At 40.9% G+C, this 17,150-nt stretch overlaps 1 protein-coding gene across 1 annotated transcript in view; it reads right to left on the reverse strand.

The window, feature by feature from the left end:
• Window positions 1-10,863: 10,863 nt before the first annotated feature.
• The window catches only part of OSCAR (osteoclast associated Ig-like receptor), a 31,875-nt gene continuing 25,588 nt past the window's right edge, over window positions 10,864-17,150 (reverse strand). Inside the window, exon 6 of the mRNA XM_061172524.1 lies at window positions 10,864-11,129. Within this exon, the coding sequence (XP_061028507.1) occupies window positions 10,864-11,129 (266 nt within the window). The remainder of the gene's footprint in view (window positions 11,130-17,150) is intronic.

Genomic DNA, 17,150 nt, shown 5'->3' on the forward strand with positions numbered 1-17,150 from the left:
GCTAGTTCTATATATAGTTTTTTAAGGAACCTCCATACTGTTCTCCATAGTGGCTGTATCAATTTACATTCCCACCAACAGTGCAGGAGGGTTCCCTTTTCTCCACACCCTCTCCAGGATTTATTGTTTCTAGATTTTTTGATGATGGCCATTCTGACCAGTGTGAGGTGATACCTCATTGTGGTTTTGATTTGCATGTCTCTGATAATTAGTGATGTTGAGCATCTTCATCTTTTTGTTGGCAATCTGTATGTCTTCTTTGGAGAAATGTCTGTTTAGCTCTTCTGCCCATTTTTGGATTGGGTTGTTTGGTTTTTTTTTTGATATTGAGCTGCATGAGCTGCTTGTACATTTTGGAGATTAATCCTTTGTCAGTTTTTTCGTTTGCAAATATTTTCTCCCATTCTGAGTGTTGTCTTTTTGTCTCAATTTTGGTTTCCTTTGCTGTGCAAAAGCTTTTAAGTTTCATTAGGTCCCATTAGTTTATTTTTTTAATTTCCGTTTCTCTAGGAGGTGGGTCAAAAAGGATCTTGCTGTGATTCATGTCATAGAGTGTTCTGCCTATGTTTTCCTCTAAGAGTTTTATAGTATCTGGTCTTACATTTAGGTCTTTAATCCATTTTGAGTTTATTTTTGTGTGTGGTGTTAGGGAGTGTTCTAATTTCATTCTTTTACATGCAGTTGTCCAGTTTTCCCAGCACCACTTATTGAAGAGCCTGTCTTTTCTCCGTTGTATATTCTTGCCTCGTTTGTCAAAGATAAGGTGACCATATGTGTGTGGGTTTATCTCTGGGCTTTCTATCCTGTTCCATTGATCTATATTTCTGTTTTTGTGCCAGTACCATACTGTCTTGATTACTGTAGCTTTGTAGTATACTCTGAAGCCAGGGAGCCTGATTCCTCCAGCTCCGTTTTTCTTTCTCAAGATTGCTTTGGCTATTCGGGGTCTTTTGTGTTTCCATACAAATTGTAAAATTTCTTGTTCTAGTTCTGTGGAAAATGCCATTGGTAATTTGATAGCGATTGCATTGAACCTGCAGATTGCTTTGGGTAGAATAGTCATTTTCACAATATTGATTCTTCCAATCCAGGAGCATGGTATTTCTATCCATCTGTTAATGTCATCTTTGATTTCTTTCATCGGTGTTTTATAGTTTTCTGAGTACAGGTCTTTTGCTTCCTTAGGTAGGTTTATTCCTAGGTATTTTATTCTTTTTGTTGCGATGGTAAATGGGATTGTTTCCTTAATTTCTCTTTCTGATCTTTTGTTGTTAGTGTATAGGAATGCAAGGGATTTCTGTGCATTAATTTTGTATCCTGCAAACTTACAAAATTCATTGATTAGTTCTAGTAGTTTTCTGGTGGCATCTCTAGGATTTTCTATGTATAGTATCATGTCATCAGCAAACAGTGACAGTTTTACTTCTTTTCCAATTTGTATTCCTTTTATTTCCTTTTCTTCTCTGATTGCTGTGGCTAGGACTTCCAATACTACGTTGAATAATAGTGGCGAGAGTGGACATCCTTTTCTTGTTCCTGATCTTAAAAGAAATGCTTTCAGTTTTTCACCATTGAGAATGATGTTTGCTGTGGGTTTGTCATATATGGCTTTTATTATGTTGAGGTAGGTTCCCTGTATGCCCACTTTCTGGAGAGTTTTAATCATAAATCGGTGTTGAATTTTGTCAAAAGCTTTTTCTGCATCTATTGAGATGATCATATGGTTTTTATTCTTCGATTTGTTAATATGGTGTATCACATTGATTGTTTTGCATATATTGAAGAATCCTTGCATCCCTGGGATAAATCCCACTTGATCATGGGTATGATCTTTTTAATGTGTTGTTGGATTCTGTTTGCTAGTATTTTGTTGACGATTTTTACGTCTATGTTCATCAGTGATATTGGTCTGTAATTTTCTTTTTTTGTGACACCTTTGTCTGGTTTTGGTATCAGGATGATGGTGGCTTCATAGAACGGGTTTGGGAGTGTTCCTCCCTCTGCAATTTTTTGGAAGAGTTTGAGAAGGATAGGTGTTAACTCTTCTCTAAACGTCTGATAGAATTCACCTGTGAAGCCATCCGGTCCTGGACTTTTGTTTGTTGGAAGATTTTTTTTTTTTTAACATCTTTATTGGAGTATAATTGCTTTACAATGGTGTGTTAGTTTCTGCTTTATAACAAAGTGAATCAGCTATACATATACATATATCCCCATATCTCTTCCCTCTTGCATCTTCCTCCCTCCCACCCTCCCTATCCCACCCCTCTAGGTGGTCACAAAGCACCGAGCTGATCTCCCTGTGCTATGCGGCTGCTTTCCACTATCTATCGATTTTACAGTTGGTAGTGTATATATGTCCATGCCACTCTCTCACTTTGTCCCAACTTACCCTTCCCCCTCCCATTAGAAGATTTTTAATTACAGTTTCAATTTCATTACCTGTGATTGGTCTGTTTATATTTTCTAATTCTTCCTTGTTCAATCTTGGAAAGTTGTACCTTTCCAGGAATTTGTCCATTTCTTCCAGGTTGTCCATTTTATTGGCATATAGTTGCTTATAGTAGTCTCTTATGATCCCCTGTTTCTGTGGTGTCAGTTGTAATCTCTCCTTTTTCATTTCTAATTTTACTGATTTGAGTTCTCTCCCGTTTTTTTCTTGATAAGTCTGGCTAAAGGTTTATCAATTTTATCTTCTCAAAGAACCAACTTTTATTTTTATTGATCTTGCTATTGTTTTCTTCATTTCTATTTCATTTATTTCTGCTCTGATCTTTATGATTTCTTTCCTTCTACTAACTTTGGGTTTTCTTTGTTCTTCTTTTTCTAGTTGCTTTAGGTGTAAGGTTAGATTGTTTATTTGAGATTTTTCTTGTTTCTTGAGGTGAGCTTGAATTGCTATAAACTTCCCTCTTAGAACTGCCTTTGCTGTGTCCCATAGGTTTTGGATTGTCGTGTTTTCGTTGTCATTTGTTTCTATGTACTTTTTAAATTTCTTCTTTGATTTCTTCAGTGATCTCTTGGTTATTTAGCAGCACACTGTTTAGCCTCCACGTATTTTACAGTTTTTTTTCCTGTAATTGATTTATAATCTCATAGCTTTGTGGTTGGAAAAATACTTGATGTAATTTCAATTTTCTTAAATTTTCCAAGGCTTGATTTGTGACCCAAGATGTGATCTATTCGGGAGAATCTTCTGTGTGCACTTGAAAAGAAAGTGTATTCTTCCGCTTTCGGGTGGTATGTCCTATAAATATCAATTAAGTCTGTCTGGTCTACTGTGTCATTTAAAGCTTGTATTTCCTTATTTATTTTCTGTCTGAATAATCTGCACCACCAGGGAAGTCCCTATTTTTTTAAATTGAAGTATAATTGACTTATAATATAATATTAGTTCCAAGTGTACCGCATAGTGATTTAGTATTCTTAAGGATTGTACTCCATTAAAAGTTATTAAAAGATAGTGGCCGTAATTCCCTATGCTCTACAGTATATCCTGGTTGCTTATGGTTTTTTTTTTTTTTTTTTTTTGGCGGGGGCTGCGTGGGTCTTCATTGCTGTGTGCAGACTTTCTCTGGTTGCGGTGAGCAGGGCTATTCTTTTTTTTTTTATTTAAAGGAATTCCTTTATTTTATTTATTTATTTATTTATTTATTTAATTTTGGCTGTGTTGGGTCTTCGTTTCTGCGCGAGGGCTCTCTCTAGCTGCGGCAAGCGGGGGCCACTCTTCATCACGGTGTGCGGGCCTCTCACTATCGCGGCCTCTCTTGTTGCGGAGCACAGGCTCCAGACGTGCAGGCTCAGTAGTTGTGGCTCATGGGCCTAGCCACTCCGCGGCATGTGGGATCCTCCCAGACCAGGGCTCGAACCCTTGTCCCCTGCATTGGCAGGCAGATTCTCAACCACTGCGCCACCAGGGAAGCCTAGCAGGGCTATTCTTCATTGGGGTGCCCGGTCTTCTCATTGCAGTGGCTTCTCTTGTTGAGGAGCACGGGCTCTAGGCACGCGGGCTTCAGTAGTTGTGGCATGCAGCCTTAGTTGCTCTGTGGTATGTGGCATCTTCCCGGACCAGAGATCGAACCCATATCCCCTGCATTGGCAGGTAGATTCTTAACCACTGGGCCCCCAGGGAAGTCCTGCTTATCTTTTTTTTTAAAATAAAGGTATTTATTTATTTATTTATTTTTGGCTGAGTTGGGTCTTTGTTGCTGCACGCAGGCTTTCTCTAGTTGTGGTGAGGAGGGCTACTATTCGTTGCGGTGCATGGGCTTCTCACTGCGGTGGCTTCTCTTGTTGCGGAGCACGGGCTCTAGGCCTGCAGGCTTCAGTAGTTGCGGCACATGGGCTCAGTAGTTGTGGCTTATGGGCTCTAGAGCACAGGCTCAGTAGTTGTGGCGCATGGGCTTAATTGCTCTGTGGCATGTGAGATCTTCCCGGACCAGGGCTTGAACCCGTGTCCCCTGCATTGGCAGGTGGATTCTTAACCATTGCACCACCAGGGAAGCCCTATCTATTTTATACACAGTAGTTTGTACCTGTTAATTCCCCACCCCGATGTTGCCCCTCCCCCCTTCCCTCTCCCCACTGGTAACCACTAGTTGGTTTTCTCTATCGGTGAGTCTGTTTCTGTTTTGCTATACACATTCATTTGTATTATTTTTCAGACTCCACATATAAGTGATATCATACAGTATTAGTCTTTCTCTGTCTTAAATATTGATAGTTTTAGAGTCACAAAAAAATAGTACAGAGTTCTCAGTACCCCATCAGTCAGCTTCTCTGATGGTGATATAACTACAGTACATTATCAAAACCAGGAAATCAGCATTAACACAATACACTGGCTGGGCAAGCACATACTGACACCTAAAATGTAGCAGTCTCTGGTAAGAGCTGGACACTCACTGGCCCTGAGAGCAGGTAGGTCAACAAGAAAACAGAAATGGATGTTTCTGCCTTTGAGACAGAGTAAACTTGTTCCCTAGTAAGCCTTGACAAATGGGTCATGCAACAGTCAGGTTTTTAATTTATTCTTTTTATTGAAGTATAGTTGATTTTCAGTGTTGTGTTAGTTTCAGGTGTACAGCAAAGTGATTCAGATATATATATATATTATATAATTTTTCATGTTGCTTTATTACAAGATACTGAATACAGTTCTCTGTGCTGTACAGTAGGACCTTATTGTTTATCTATTTTATATAGTCTGTATCTGCTAATCCCAAACTCCTAATTTATCCCTCCCCCCCTCCCCCCTTTGGTAACTATAAGTTTGTTTTCTATGTCTGTGAGTCTGTTCTGTTTGGTAAATAAGTTGATTTGTATTATTTTTTTAGATTCCACATATAAGTGATATCATAATATTTGTCTTTCTCTGTCTGACTTCACTTAGTGTGATCATCTCTAGGTCCATCCATGTTGCTGCAAATGGCATTATTTCATTCTTTTTTATGGCTGAGTAGTATTCCATTGTGTATATACATACCACATATATATGTATACCACATATTCTTTATCCATTCATCTGTCGATGGACATTTAGGTTGCTTCCATGTCTTGGTTATTGTAAATAGGGCTGCTATGAACATTGGGGTGCATGTATCTTTTTGACTTAGAGTTTTTTCTGGATATATGCCAACGAGTGGGATTGCTGGAAACAGTTAGGTTTTTAATGTGCTTTCTTTTACAGAAGAGAAAGTAATCAAGGGAAATTGGAAAGTGTCCATTCAATTATTTTCCCAAATGGGAAGAGCATAATCCCATTTCCTAGGAGCTAAGGAGGAAACATTAATGAATTAAGGGAGTTGATTCCTCTCTAAAACTATATCCATTTATCTTTCCTCCCAGTTATTCACTGCTTCCACAAAAGTCATGAGTGGTCAATGTAGATTTTTGTCCACTATGTGACGGGGGAGATAGAGGAGTTTCATATCACACACCCACTGCTGATTTCCCTTCTCTTTTTCCCAGTGCAGTGCACATGTTTCTGGTTTCCTTGATGTCATTCATCTAGATTCTTTTTCTTTAAATCCCCACCCTAAATTTCTTAACTCATTTTTATGCAGAACAATTCAGATTATCTAGCAATTGACTCCTTAACGTTTATACCCAAGCCCACCACTGTGCTCAGCAAAACAAAGGGTCTTCATTTTAAAAGACTCACCGTTGGACTTCCCTGCTGGCTCAGTGGTTAAGAATCCACCTGCCAATGCAGGAGACATGGGTTTGAGGCCTTAAGAATCCACCTGCCAATGCAGGAGACATGGGTTTGAGGCCTGGTCCAGGAAGATCCCACATGCCGCGGAGCAACTAAGCCCGTGCGCCACAACTACTGAGCCTGCGCTCTAGAGCCCGCGGGCCACAACTACTGAGCCCTTGGGCCACAATTACTGAAGCCCACATGCCTAAAGCCCATGCCCTGCAACAAGAGAAGCCACCTCAGTGAGAAGCCCACGAAGAGTAGCCCCTGCTCGCCACAACTAGAGAAAGAGAAAGCCCGCACGCAGCAACGAAGACCCAACACAGCCAAAAAAAAAAAAAAAAAAAAAAAGGCTCACCTTCTTTAGAAATATTTGGGAGTGATAAGAAAAAAATTCCCAAGAAATATCTATATCTATATCTCCTAAACTGTTATCTTATTTTGTCATAAACCTATAAAACTTAAAGTGTTTCATGCCAATGAATGCTTCCCCACAACATGGTTATAAGTTGCTTCCAGAACATGACTTAATTTTTTATTTTGGTTCTTTTATTAGTTTATACATTATCATATCTTCTTGGAACATTGAAATTTTATTTTTATGTTCCATAACATGATTTAAATTGCTGAATTGTCCTCCACTCTATAAAAGTAAAAACTTGTAACTAACCAACCTCCTACTCCTGTACATTTATATTACTTCCAACTCATTTGCTACTATAATCATAATAAAAATTAACAACTTGTAATTCTTTTGGACAGCCTTAATTATTCCTTAGGGTAAACTACTGGGATTTAAATTCTCAGGTGGAAGGCTATAAATGTTGGGGGGCGGGGATGAGCTTCATAACCCAATTGCCCTTAGTAACTAGTATTGATTTATCATTCTAAAAACTGATTATGTGTCATTTTTCCAAATTCTATTTAACATTAGATTTTAGCATTAAAAACTGTCAAATTAATAATGCAAAATGACATTTTATTTACTTTTTCTGGGTTTGATTTCTTGGAATAGCAAATGTCTGCAAATGTCCTTCTTTTCTTTTTTTTGGACTTTTTCATGTGCAATGCAATTAATGAGAGAGGCATGTCAAAATACAAAATATGATTATAAGCTTAGCTTCTTTAATACTGTCAACAATTCTTTTATAGATTTTGTATCTATATTATTGGATTTTGTATCTATGAGGTGCCTACAGAGTTGGGGTTATTACATATTTTTCTTGACCTATTTTATCATTAGGAAACGTTCTCCTTCATATCTAAATACTATTTCTTGCCTTAAAATCTACTTTATGTGATGTTAATATAGCCATACCACCTTTGTTTTGATGGTGTTTGCATAGTATATCTTCTTGTATCTTTTTGCTTTCAAGGCACCTCTGTATATATCAATACTTAAAGTGTTTCTCTTGAAAAAAAAAAAACCCGGCATTTATTTAGTTCTTTTTTTAAACATCCATTAGATCTTTTCATTGAATTTCAGGGCCAATTGATGTTCTATGTAATTACTTATTTATAGGATGAAAGTTTATAATCTTCTAATCTTTCTATTTGCCCATCTCTTTTATGTTTCCTCATTTCCAATTTCTTTGTTTTAAAAATTATTTTTTACTGTGCTGTTTTTTTTTCAGCTTCACCAATAATATGCCATTCTAAATCTTCAACTTTCTTTACCTCTACATTACTTTTTTTTTTTTTCTTCAGGGGGTTGCTTGTCTCTTTATTTTATTTTATTTTTAACATTTTTATCTACATTACTTTTTGTGCAATTCTTTTCGAGATTACTCTATTGATCACAGCAACATATGCTTGACTTATTAATGGCTATGTCACATTTTCCCACTTAAAACTTGACATGAGTGTAACTTCAAACTGAATTTTTAAAAAGTAATCAATCAATTAATTAATTATTTTTTGGCTGCATCGGGTCTTCGTTGCTGCACGCAGGCTTTCTCTAGTTGTGGCGAGCAGGGGCTACTCTTTGTTGCAGTGAGCGGGCTTCTCATTGCAGTGGCTTCTCTTGTTGCGGAGCATGGGCTCTAGGTGCGCAGGCTTCAGTAGTTGTGGCACGGGGGCTCAGTCGTTGTGGCGCACAGGCTTAGTTGCTCCGCGGCATGTGGGATCTTCCCGGACCAGGGCTTGAACACGTGTCCCCTGCCTTGGCAGGCGGATTCCTAACCACTGCGCCACCAGGGAAGTCCTGAATTTGTTTTTAAATGCATGAACCATGGTCTTGCTCCTTCTCTGCACATGGACCTCAAATCACAGTCATTCAAAAATGTTCACTAACACTGACTCCTTCACTCGGTTCTAAGGTCCAGCATCTTTCCTATTGGCCAGGAAATCCTCTACTTCTCTGTATCAACTTTTTCCATCTCCCCAACAGCATCCCGGCTTTCAGCATTCCTGGCTTATCTAGGTGTGTTAGAATTTGAGGTCTGAATTTGACTGTGTTCAGACATAGATTTTGCACCAAGAGTGGTTCAGGTAGAAGGAGAAAATAAGAGGATTGGTGGGATTTTTGTGGAAATGAGAAAGGCCCTGGAGCCTTGGGAGGTGACAGCAGCACAGGGGAACCTTCATGGGGCATGGTGGAGGAGCTGAGGGCAGAGCAGGAGCCAGAGTCCAGCATGGGGAAGTGAGAGCTCCCACACGTATGAGCCCCGAGACGGCCCCTCAGGGACCAGGAGGTGAGGACGCGGGCTCCATGCAGGTGCCTGTGTCTCAGCGACAATTCTTTGCAGGGCTGTGTGTTGGCCAAGGAGACATAAGAAGAGATGGTGAGTGTTTCTTCATAAACCCTCCTTGACCCTTCACCCCCCCAAAGGTCCCACTTTCCCCTCTCCCTTCTTTAAATGGGCTTCCTGAGAGCAGGTGAGTGGATCACATCCCGTCCTGAGATCTACTTCCTTCCAGTCCCTTCTGAAGCCCTCCCTCAGTGCCTGGCCCAGCTCGGTGGTACCTGCCCAGAGGAACGTGACCCTGCGATGCTGGACTCCCACCAAGGATGTAAACTTTGCTCTCAGAAAGGGAGGAGATATCTTGGAGTTCTTGCAATCACCTGACTCTACAGAGGGCCTGGCTGAATTTCATCTGACTCATCTAAAATCCAGTCATGCTGGAGAGTACACCTGTGAATGCTACAGAAAAGGCCACCCCCCACAGGTTCATAGCTCATGATGTCCTGCTTCTACTGGTGACAGGTGAGGAGGGGGTGCCTCAGAATGACAAACGGTCTCCCTAGGGACAGGGAATGAGGGAGGAACCAGAGGAAGGAGGGAAGGGAGGGGGAGATGGAGAAAGACAGGGACAGAATTGATACCTTGGTTTTATCCAGGGCTTGTAGGAGGCAAAATCTTCCTGGAATCAGAGAAGAAAGCGGGTGAGATCAGGTGTCTGTCGTTCCCACACCCCATGAGAACCCCCTGCCAGGAGAACAGGGGGAGTGGGGGACCCAAGGCTTCTCCCCGTGACCTCGAAGCCCTCCCTTCTCTTACAGGAGATTTACCTAAACAGGAGCCATGAGGTCCGGAAACACACAAGTAAATCCTGTGATGGTGTTTTCATTTAAGCCTGTAAGTGCCTGTAGGTATAAGTCTCCACTGCAGAGGAACTCAAAACGGAGGCCCTTTCTGAAAGCGTCCACTTCCCCATCTGAGCCCTGCTCACCACTCTCCCCTTTAAGCCTTCCAGATAACCAGATCAAACTCTCCTTTATACTCCCTGCCACCTCCATCCTCTGGGTTTTGCAATTTCTGCCTAACCTAGATCGGTACAGGTTTCAAAGCCTGATTGAAACCCCACATCTTCCAGGAAGTTCTTTCTGACTCTGGCCCTTCCGTGACCTCCAACAGCACTATAATTCGTAATTTTTGTACATTACATTGTACTTCGCAAATTCACCTTTCTGCTTAACCTAATGTGAGGACGAGAGCTGGGGCATGAACTCATCTACTTCCCACCAATCCTAGCAAGGTGTTCAGTACACAGTAGGCCCTCGTGAAATCATACGGACCCGGATTTGATGCATATCAAGCACGGCTAATTCCCAAAGGAGATGCACAGTGGGTGGGCCAGGCCCTGAGGACTACAAGTCCCAGCGACCCGTGCGGGTCTGGCCCTGGTTACCGGGAGCTGGGGGTGGGTGGGGGTGGGTGGGGGTGGGGGAGGGACACGGAGCTGGGTTTTTCCATTGAGCAGAGCTCCCACCAGACAAATACTGGAGTATTTAACAGGGATGGTCAGCGGGGGTGGGGGTGGGGCTCTAAAGGACAGTATGACATTCATCTGGATGGACAGGGCACTTTTGCTCTCTCTGGGCAGCGAATGCAGGACGCACCATCTACCGCGGACTAGGAGAGGTCACCAACGCACCCTCACCGCTCCCTACGCGCCCGCCCCACACCCGCAGCCTCACGCCCTCAGCCTCACGCCCTCAGTCTCGCGCTTGCTCTCCAGGGCGCGCCGGGCAAGGCGGCCCTGGAGCATGCGCTGTGCGCCCCTCCGCCGCCTGGTCCGAGCGCGCGCAACGCGTGCGCCTTCGGTAACCTGTGGGCGCCGTCTTCTCACCAGCCTCCTGGGTGTGCACGCCCGCGGCCGCAGCTGATCCGCTGTATGTTCTAGAAGAAGCCTAAGAGTGGGATTCCCGGGGAGTAGGAGCCTCACACCTCTCGCATCATGGTGAGGAAGAACAGTATCTCCAACGGGTGAGTATCCGCCGCGAGCTCCCCGGTGACAACCGGAATCGCTAGATGAGCGGCCGTTCCCGGGGGAGGATGATCTCGAGCCCCGCCGTCGGAAGCGGCCGCGCGCGCCCTCGAGGTGCGCCCCGTCGCCTCTGTCGGGCCTGGGCTCGGAGGGGCGAGCAGGTGGCATGGGGGGGGCGGGGGGCACAGCAGGTGGGGCTGGCGGCGCCCTTCCCACGGCGCTGGGGGTGGGGGGGGGCCAGGAGACCTGCCTTCCCTCTCCCGCTGCCTCCGGCTTGCCCGGAGGAGAGGGGGTTCTTTGATTTCAGGTGCTTTGGGTGTGGCATCCCAAAGAGCTCCCTAAATATGCAAGGGGTTCTTTTTCTCTCGAGAGTTCGCCGTTACTGTAGCCAATTTGATACTTTTAAAAGTCTTATAGGACAAGCTAGGCGTGCTCACTCTGTCATGTCATTTTTTTTAATTGAATAAATTTCGCATGTAATATTGTGTAAATTTAAGGTGTACAGCTGTTACTTTGATACATTTATATATGTTGTAACAATATTTATCACATTACATAATTATACGATAGTGTTACTGTTTATGTTCGTTTTACTGTGCATTAGATCTCTATGGCTTATTTACTATTCCTTACAAATGTGTACCCTTAAACACCATCAATCTTAGCTCCCAGGCCCTGGTAACACAATTTTACTCTGTGTTTTCTACAGGTTTGACTTTTTTAGATTCCACTTATGAGTGAGTGATTTCATAGAGTACCTAACTTTCTCTGTCTGACTTATCTCACTTAGCTTAATGAGTTCACGGTCCGCCCATGTGGTCACAAATGGCAGTATGTCCTCCTTTCTCATGACTGCATAATATTCCATTGTGTGTATATACCACATCTTTTTACCCATTCATCTGTTGTTGATCAATTTGGGTTGTTTCCATTATGTTGGCTATTGTGAATAATGCTGTGATAAACATGGGAGTGCAGATATCTCCTCAAAATCCTGTTTTTGTTTCCTTTGGGTATATACCCCAGAGTGGAATTACTGGATCATATGGTAGATCTATTTTTAATTTGGGAGGAAACCTCCATATTGTTTTCCATAGTGGTTGGACCAATTTAGATCCCCTTCAACACTGTATAGGGTTCCCTTTTCACCACATCCTCACCAGCACCTGTTGTCTCCTGTCTTCGTGATGATAGCACTTCTAACAGGTGTGAGGTGATAGCTCATTGTGGTTTGAATTTGCATTTCCCTAATAGTGATGTTGAGCATCTTTTCATGTGCCTGTTGGCCATTTGGATGTCCTCTTTGGAAAAATGTATTTCTGTGGTATCCATTATAATTTCTCCTCTTTCGTTTCTGATTTTATTTACGAGCCTTCTCTCTTTTTTTCTTAGTGAGTCTGGCTAAAGGTTTTTCAGTTTTGTGTATCTTTTTAAAGAACCAGCTCTTAGTTTCATGGATCTTTTCTATTGTCTTTTTAGTTTCTATTTAATTTCTTTCTGTTCTTATCTTTATTATTTCCTTCCTTCTACTGACTTTGGGCTTTGTTCGTTCTTTTTTAAATTACTTTAAGTGTAAAGTTAGATTGTTTTTTGAGATTTTTCTTGTTTCTTGAGGTAATCCTGTATTGCTATAAATTTCACTTTTAGAAGTTTAGCTTTTGCTGCGTCTCATAGATTTTTGTATGTTTTCATTTTCATTTATCTTCAGGTATTTTAAAATTTCTCCTTTGGTTTCTTTACTGACCCAATAGTTGTTCAGTAGCATGTTGTTCAGTCTCCATATATTTGTGATTTTTTCAGCTTTCTTCTTTAGTTGATTCCTAGCTGCATACCACTGTGGTTGGAAAAGATGCTTGATATGATTTCAGTCTTCTTAAATTTATTGAGACTTGTTTTGTGTCCCAACCTATGGTCTGTGCTTGAGAATGTTCCATGTTCACTTGAGAAGAATGTGTATTCTGCTGCATTTGAATGGAATGTTCTGTACAGATCTGTCAAATTCATTTGTTCTAATATTTTGTTTAAGGCTATAGTTCCCTTGTTGACTTTCTGTCTGGATGATCTATCCATTGATGTAAGTGGGGTGTTAATGTCCCCTACTATTAATGTGTTGCTGTCACTTACTCCCTTTAGGTCTGTTAATAATTGCTTTATTAAAAAAATAATTGCTTTATATATTTTGGTCCTCCTATGTTAGGTGCATTTGTATTGATAACTGTTACGTTTTCTTGATGAATTGTTCCCTTTGTGATTATATAATGTCCATTATTGTCTCTTGTTACCTTTTTTGGCTTGAAGTCTATTTTGTCTGATATGAGTATGGCTACACCCACTTTCTTCTGGCTGACTTTTGCTTTGAGTATCATCTTTCATCCCTTACCTTGAGCCAGCATTTGTTTTTAGAAACCCAGAGATGAGTCTCTTGGAGGAAGCATATAGTGGGGTCTTGGGTTTTTGTTTAATCCATCCAGCCACTCCGTGTCTTTTGATTGGTGAATTCAATTCATTTACATTTAGGGTAATTATTGATAGAGGACTTAGTCCTGCCACTTTATCTTTTGTTTCCTGGTTGCTCTGTATCTCTATTGTTTATTTTTGTGTGGGTTTCATCTGCCATTTTAGTTTAGTGCTTTTCTATGATATTTTTCTTAGTTTCCTCTTTTTTTTATATTTCATGTCTCTGCTCTAGATTTATGTGCTGTGGTTCCCATGAGGTTTGTATAAAACATCCCATAGATGAAATAGTCCTTTTTATGCTGATACCATCTTATCTTCATTTGCCTATATGGGTTCTATCCTTTTCCTCTTTCCCTTTTCTGTTTTTTTGTCTCAAATTATCCCTTTTTATGTTGTGAGCCTGTTGCCAAATTGAAGTGGCTATAGTTATTTGTACTACTTTTTCCTTTTTAACCTTTATGCTGTAATTAAGTGTTTAAAAACCTATTGTGATATAGAGTTGCAATTTTCTGATAGATCCATCTGTTCATCACCTTTCTCAACATTTTGTGTACTTTTGCCTTTTTGTTTCAGGTAGAAGAGCTCCTTTCAACATTTTTTGTAAGGAAGGTCTAGTGTTGAACTCTGTCAGCTTTTTTCTGTCTGGGAAAGGCTTATTTCTTTTCTTTTTTTCTGACAGGAAGAATAGCTTTATTGCTTTGCCAAGCAAAGGGGGCCACAGTGGGCTAATGCCCTCAAAACTCTGTGTCCCCCTTTATTTCTAATTCATATTGGAAAGATAACTCTGCTGGATAGAGTATTCTTGGGCACATTTGACACATTTTTTAATCTTTCAGTATTTTGAGACTGTCATTCCACTGTCTCCTGGCCTGTAGCTTCTGCTACAGATAGCCTAGTTCCTTTGTAGATTACCATCCTTATTCCCTGACTGCCTTTAAAATTCTTTCTTTGTCATTGACTTTTGACAGTTTTAATATAATGGAGAAGGTCTTTTTTTTTTTTTTTTTTGGCTGCATTGGGTCTTCATTGCTGCATGCAGGCTTTTCTCTAGTTGCGGCGAGCCAGGGCTACTCTTCATTGAGGTGCTTGGGCTGCTCATTGCGGTGGAGCATGGGCTCTAGGTGCACGGGCTTCAGTAGTTGTGGCATGTGGGCTCAGTAGTTGTGGCTCTTGGGCTCTAGAGCACAGGCTCAGTAGTTGTGGCGCACGGCCTTAGTTGCTCCGTGGCATGTGGCATCTTCCCAGACCAGGGCTTGAACCCCTGTCCCCTGCATTGGCAGGCAGATTCTTAACCACTGCGCCACCAGGGAAGCCCCCTTGGAGAAGGTCTTTTTTTTTTTTTTTTTTTTTGAACATCTTTATTGAAGTATAATTGCTTTACAATGGTGTGCTAGCTTCTGCTTTACAACAAAGTGAATCAGTTACACATATACATATGTTGCCATATCTCTTCCCTCTTGCATCTCCCTCCCTCCCACCCTCCCTATCCCACCCCTCTAGGTGGTCACAAAGCACCGAGCTGATCTCCCTGTGCTATGCGGCTGCTTCCCACTAGTTATCTATTTTACATTTGGTAGTGTATATATGTCCATGACACTCTCTCACCCTGTCACATCTCACCCCTCCCCTCCCCATATCCTCAAGTCCATTCTCTAGTAGGTCTCTGTCTTTATTCCCATCTTGCCACTAGGTTCTTCATGACCTCTTTTTTTTTTTTTTTTTCCCTTAGATTCCATATATATGTGTTAGCATACTGTATTTGTTTTTCTCTTTCTGACTTACTTCACTCTGTATGACAGACTCTAACTCCATCCACCTCATTACAAACACCTCCATTTCATTTCTTTTTATGGCTGAGTAATATTCCATTGTATATATGTGCCACATCTTCTTTATCCATTCATCCGATGATGGACACCTAGGTTGCTTCCATGTCCTGGCTATTGTAAACAGAGCTGCAATGAATATTTTGGTACATGACTCTTTCTGAATTATGGTTTTCTCAGGGTATATGCCCAGTAGTGGGATTGCTGGGTCATATGGTAGTTCTATTTTTAGTTTTTTAAGGAACCTCCATACTGTTCTCCATAGCGGCTGTATCAATTTACATTCCCACCAACAGTGCAAGAGTGTTCCCTTTTCTCCACACCCTCTCCAGCATTTATTGTTTCTAGATTTTTTGATGATGGCCATTCTGACCGGTGTGAGATGATACCTCATTGTAGTTTTGATTTGCATTTCTCTAATGATTAAAGATGTTGAGCATTCTTTCATGTGTCTGTTGGCAATCTGTATCTCTTCTTTGGAGAAATGTCTATTTAGGTCTTCTGCCCATTTTTGGATTGGGTTGTTTGTTTTTTTGTTATTGAGCTGCATGAGCTGCTTGTAAATCTTGGAGATTAATCCTTTGTCCGTTGCTTCATTTGCAAATATTTTCTCCCATTCTGAGGGTTGTCTTTTGGTCTTGTTTATGGTTTCCTTTGCTGTGCAAAAGCTTTTAAGTTTCATTAGGTCCCATTTGTTTATTTGTGTTTTTATTTCCATTTCTCTAGGACCTGGGTCAAAAAGGATCTTGCTGTGACTTATGTCATACAGTGTTCTGCCTATGTTTTCCTCTAAGAGTTTGATAGTGTCTGGCCTTACACTTAGGTCTTTAATCCATTTTGAGTTTATTTTTGTGTATGGTGTTAGGGAGTGTTCTAATTTCATACTTTTACATGTACCTGTCCAATTTTCCCAGCACCACTTATTGAAGAGGCTGTCTTTTCTCCACTGTATATGCTTGCCTCCTTTATCAAAGATAAGGTGACCATATGTGCGTGGGCTTATCTCTGGGCTTTCTATCCTGTTCCATTGATCTATATTTCTGTTTTTGTGCCAGTACCAAACTGTCTTGATTACTGTAGCTTTGTAATATAGTCTGAAGTCAGGGAGCCTGATTCCTCCAGCTCCATTTTTCGTTCTCAAGATTGCTTTGGCTATTCGGGGTCTTTTGTGTTTCCATACAAATTGTGAAATTTTTTGTTCTAGTTCTGTGAAAAATGCCAGTGGTAGTTTGATAGGGATTGCATTGAATCTGTAGATTGCTTTGGGTAGCAGAGTCATTTTCACAATGTTGATTCTTCCAATCCAAGAACATGGTATATCTCTCCATCTATTTGTATCATCTTTAATTTCTTTCATCAGTGTCCTATAATTTTCTGCATACAGGTCTTTTGTCTCCTTAGGTAGGTTTATTCCTAGGTATTTTATTCTTTTTGTTGCAATGGTAAACGGGAGTGTTTTCTTAATTTCACTTTCAGATTTTTCATCATTAGTATACAGGAATGCAAGAGATTTCTGTGCATTAATTTTGTATCCTGCTACTTTACCAAATTCATTGATTAGCTCTAGTAGTTTTCTGGTAGCATCTTTTGGATTCTCTATGTATAGTATCATGTCATCTGCAAACAGTGACAGCTTTACTTCTTCTTTTCCGATTTGGATTCCTTTTATTTCTTTTTCGTCTCTGATTGCTGTGGCTAACACTTCCAAAACTATGTTGAATAATAGTGGTGAGAGTGGGCAACCTTGTCTTGTTCCTGATCTTAGTGGAAATGGTTTCAGTTTTTCACCATTGAGGACAATGTTGGCTGTGGGTTTGTCATATACGGCCTTTATTATGTTGAGGAAAGTTCCCTCTATGCCTACTTTCTGCAGGACTTTTATCATAAATGGGTGTTGAATTTTGTCGAAAGCTTTCTCTGCATCTATTGAGATGATCATATGGTTTTTCTCCTTCAAT

This window comes from Eubalaena glacialis, chromosome 18 (genome assembly GCF_028564815.1).
Source record: "Eubalaena glacialis isolate mEubGla1 chromosome 18, mEubGla1.1.hap2.+ XY, whole genome shotgun sequence".
In the NCBI taxonomy this organism is placed as follows: domain Eukaryota; kingdom Metazoa; phylum Chordata; class Mammalia; order Artiodactyla; family Balaenidae; genus Eubalaena; species Eubalaena glacialis.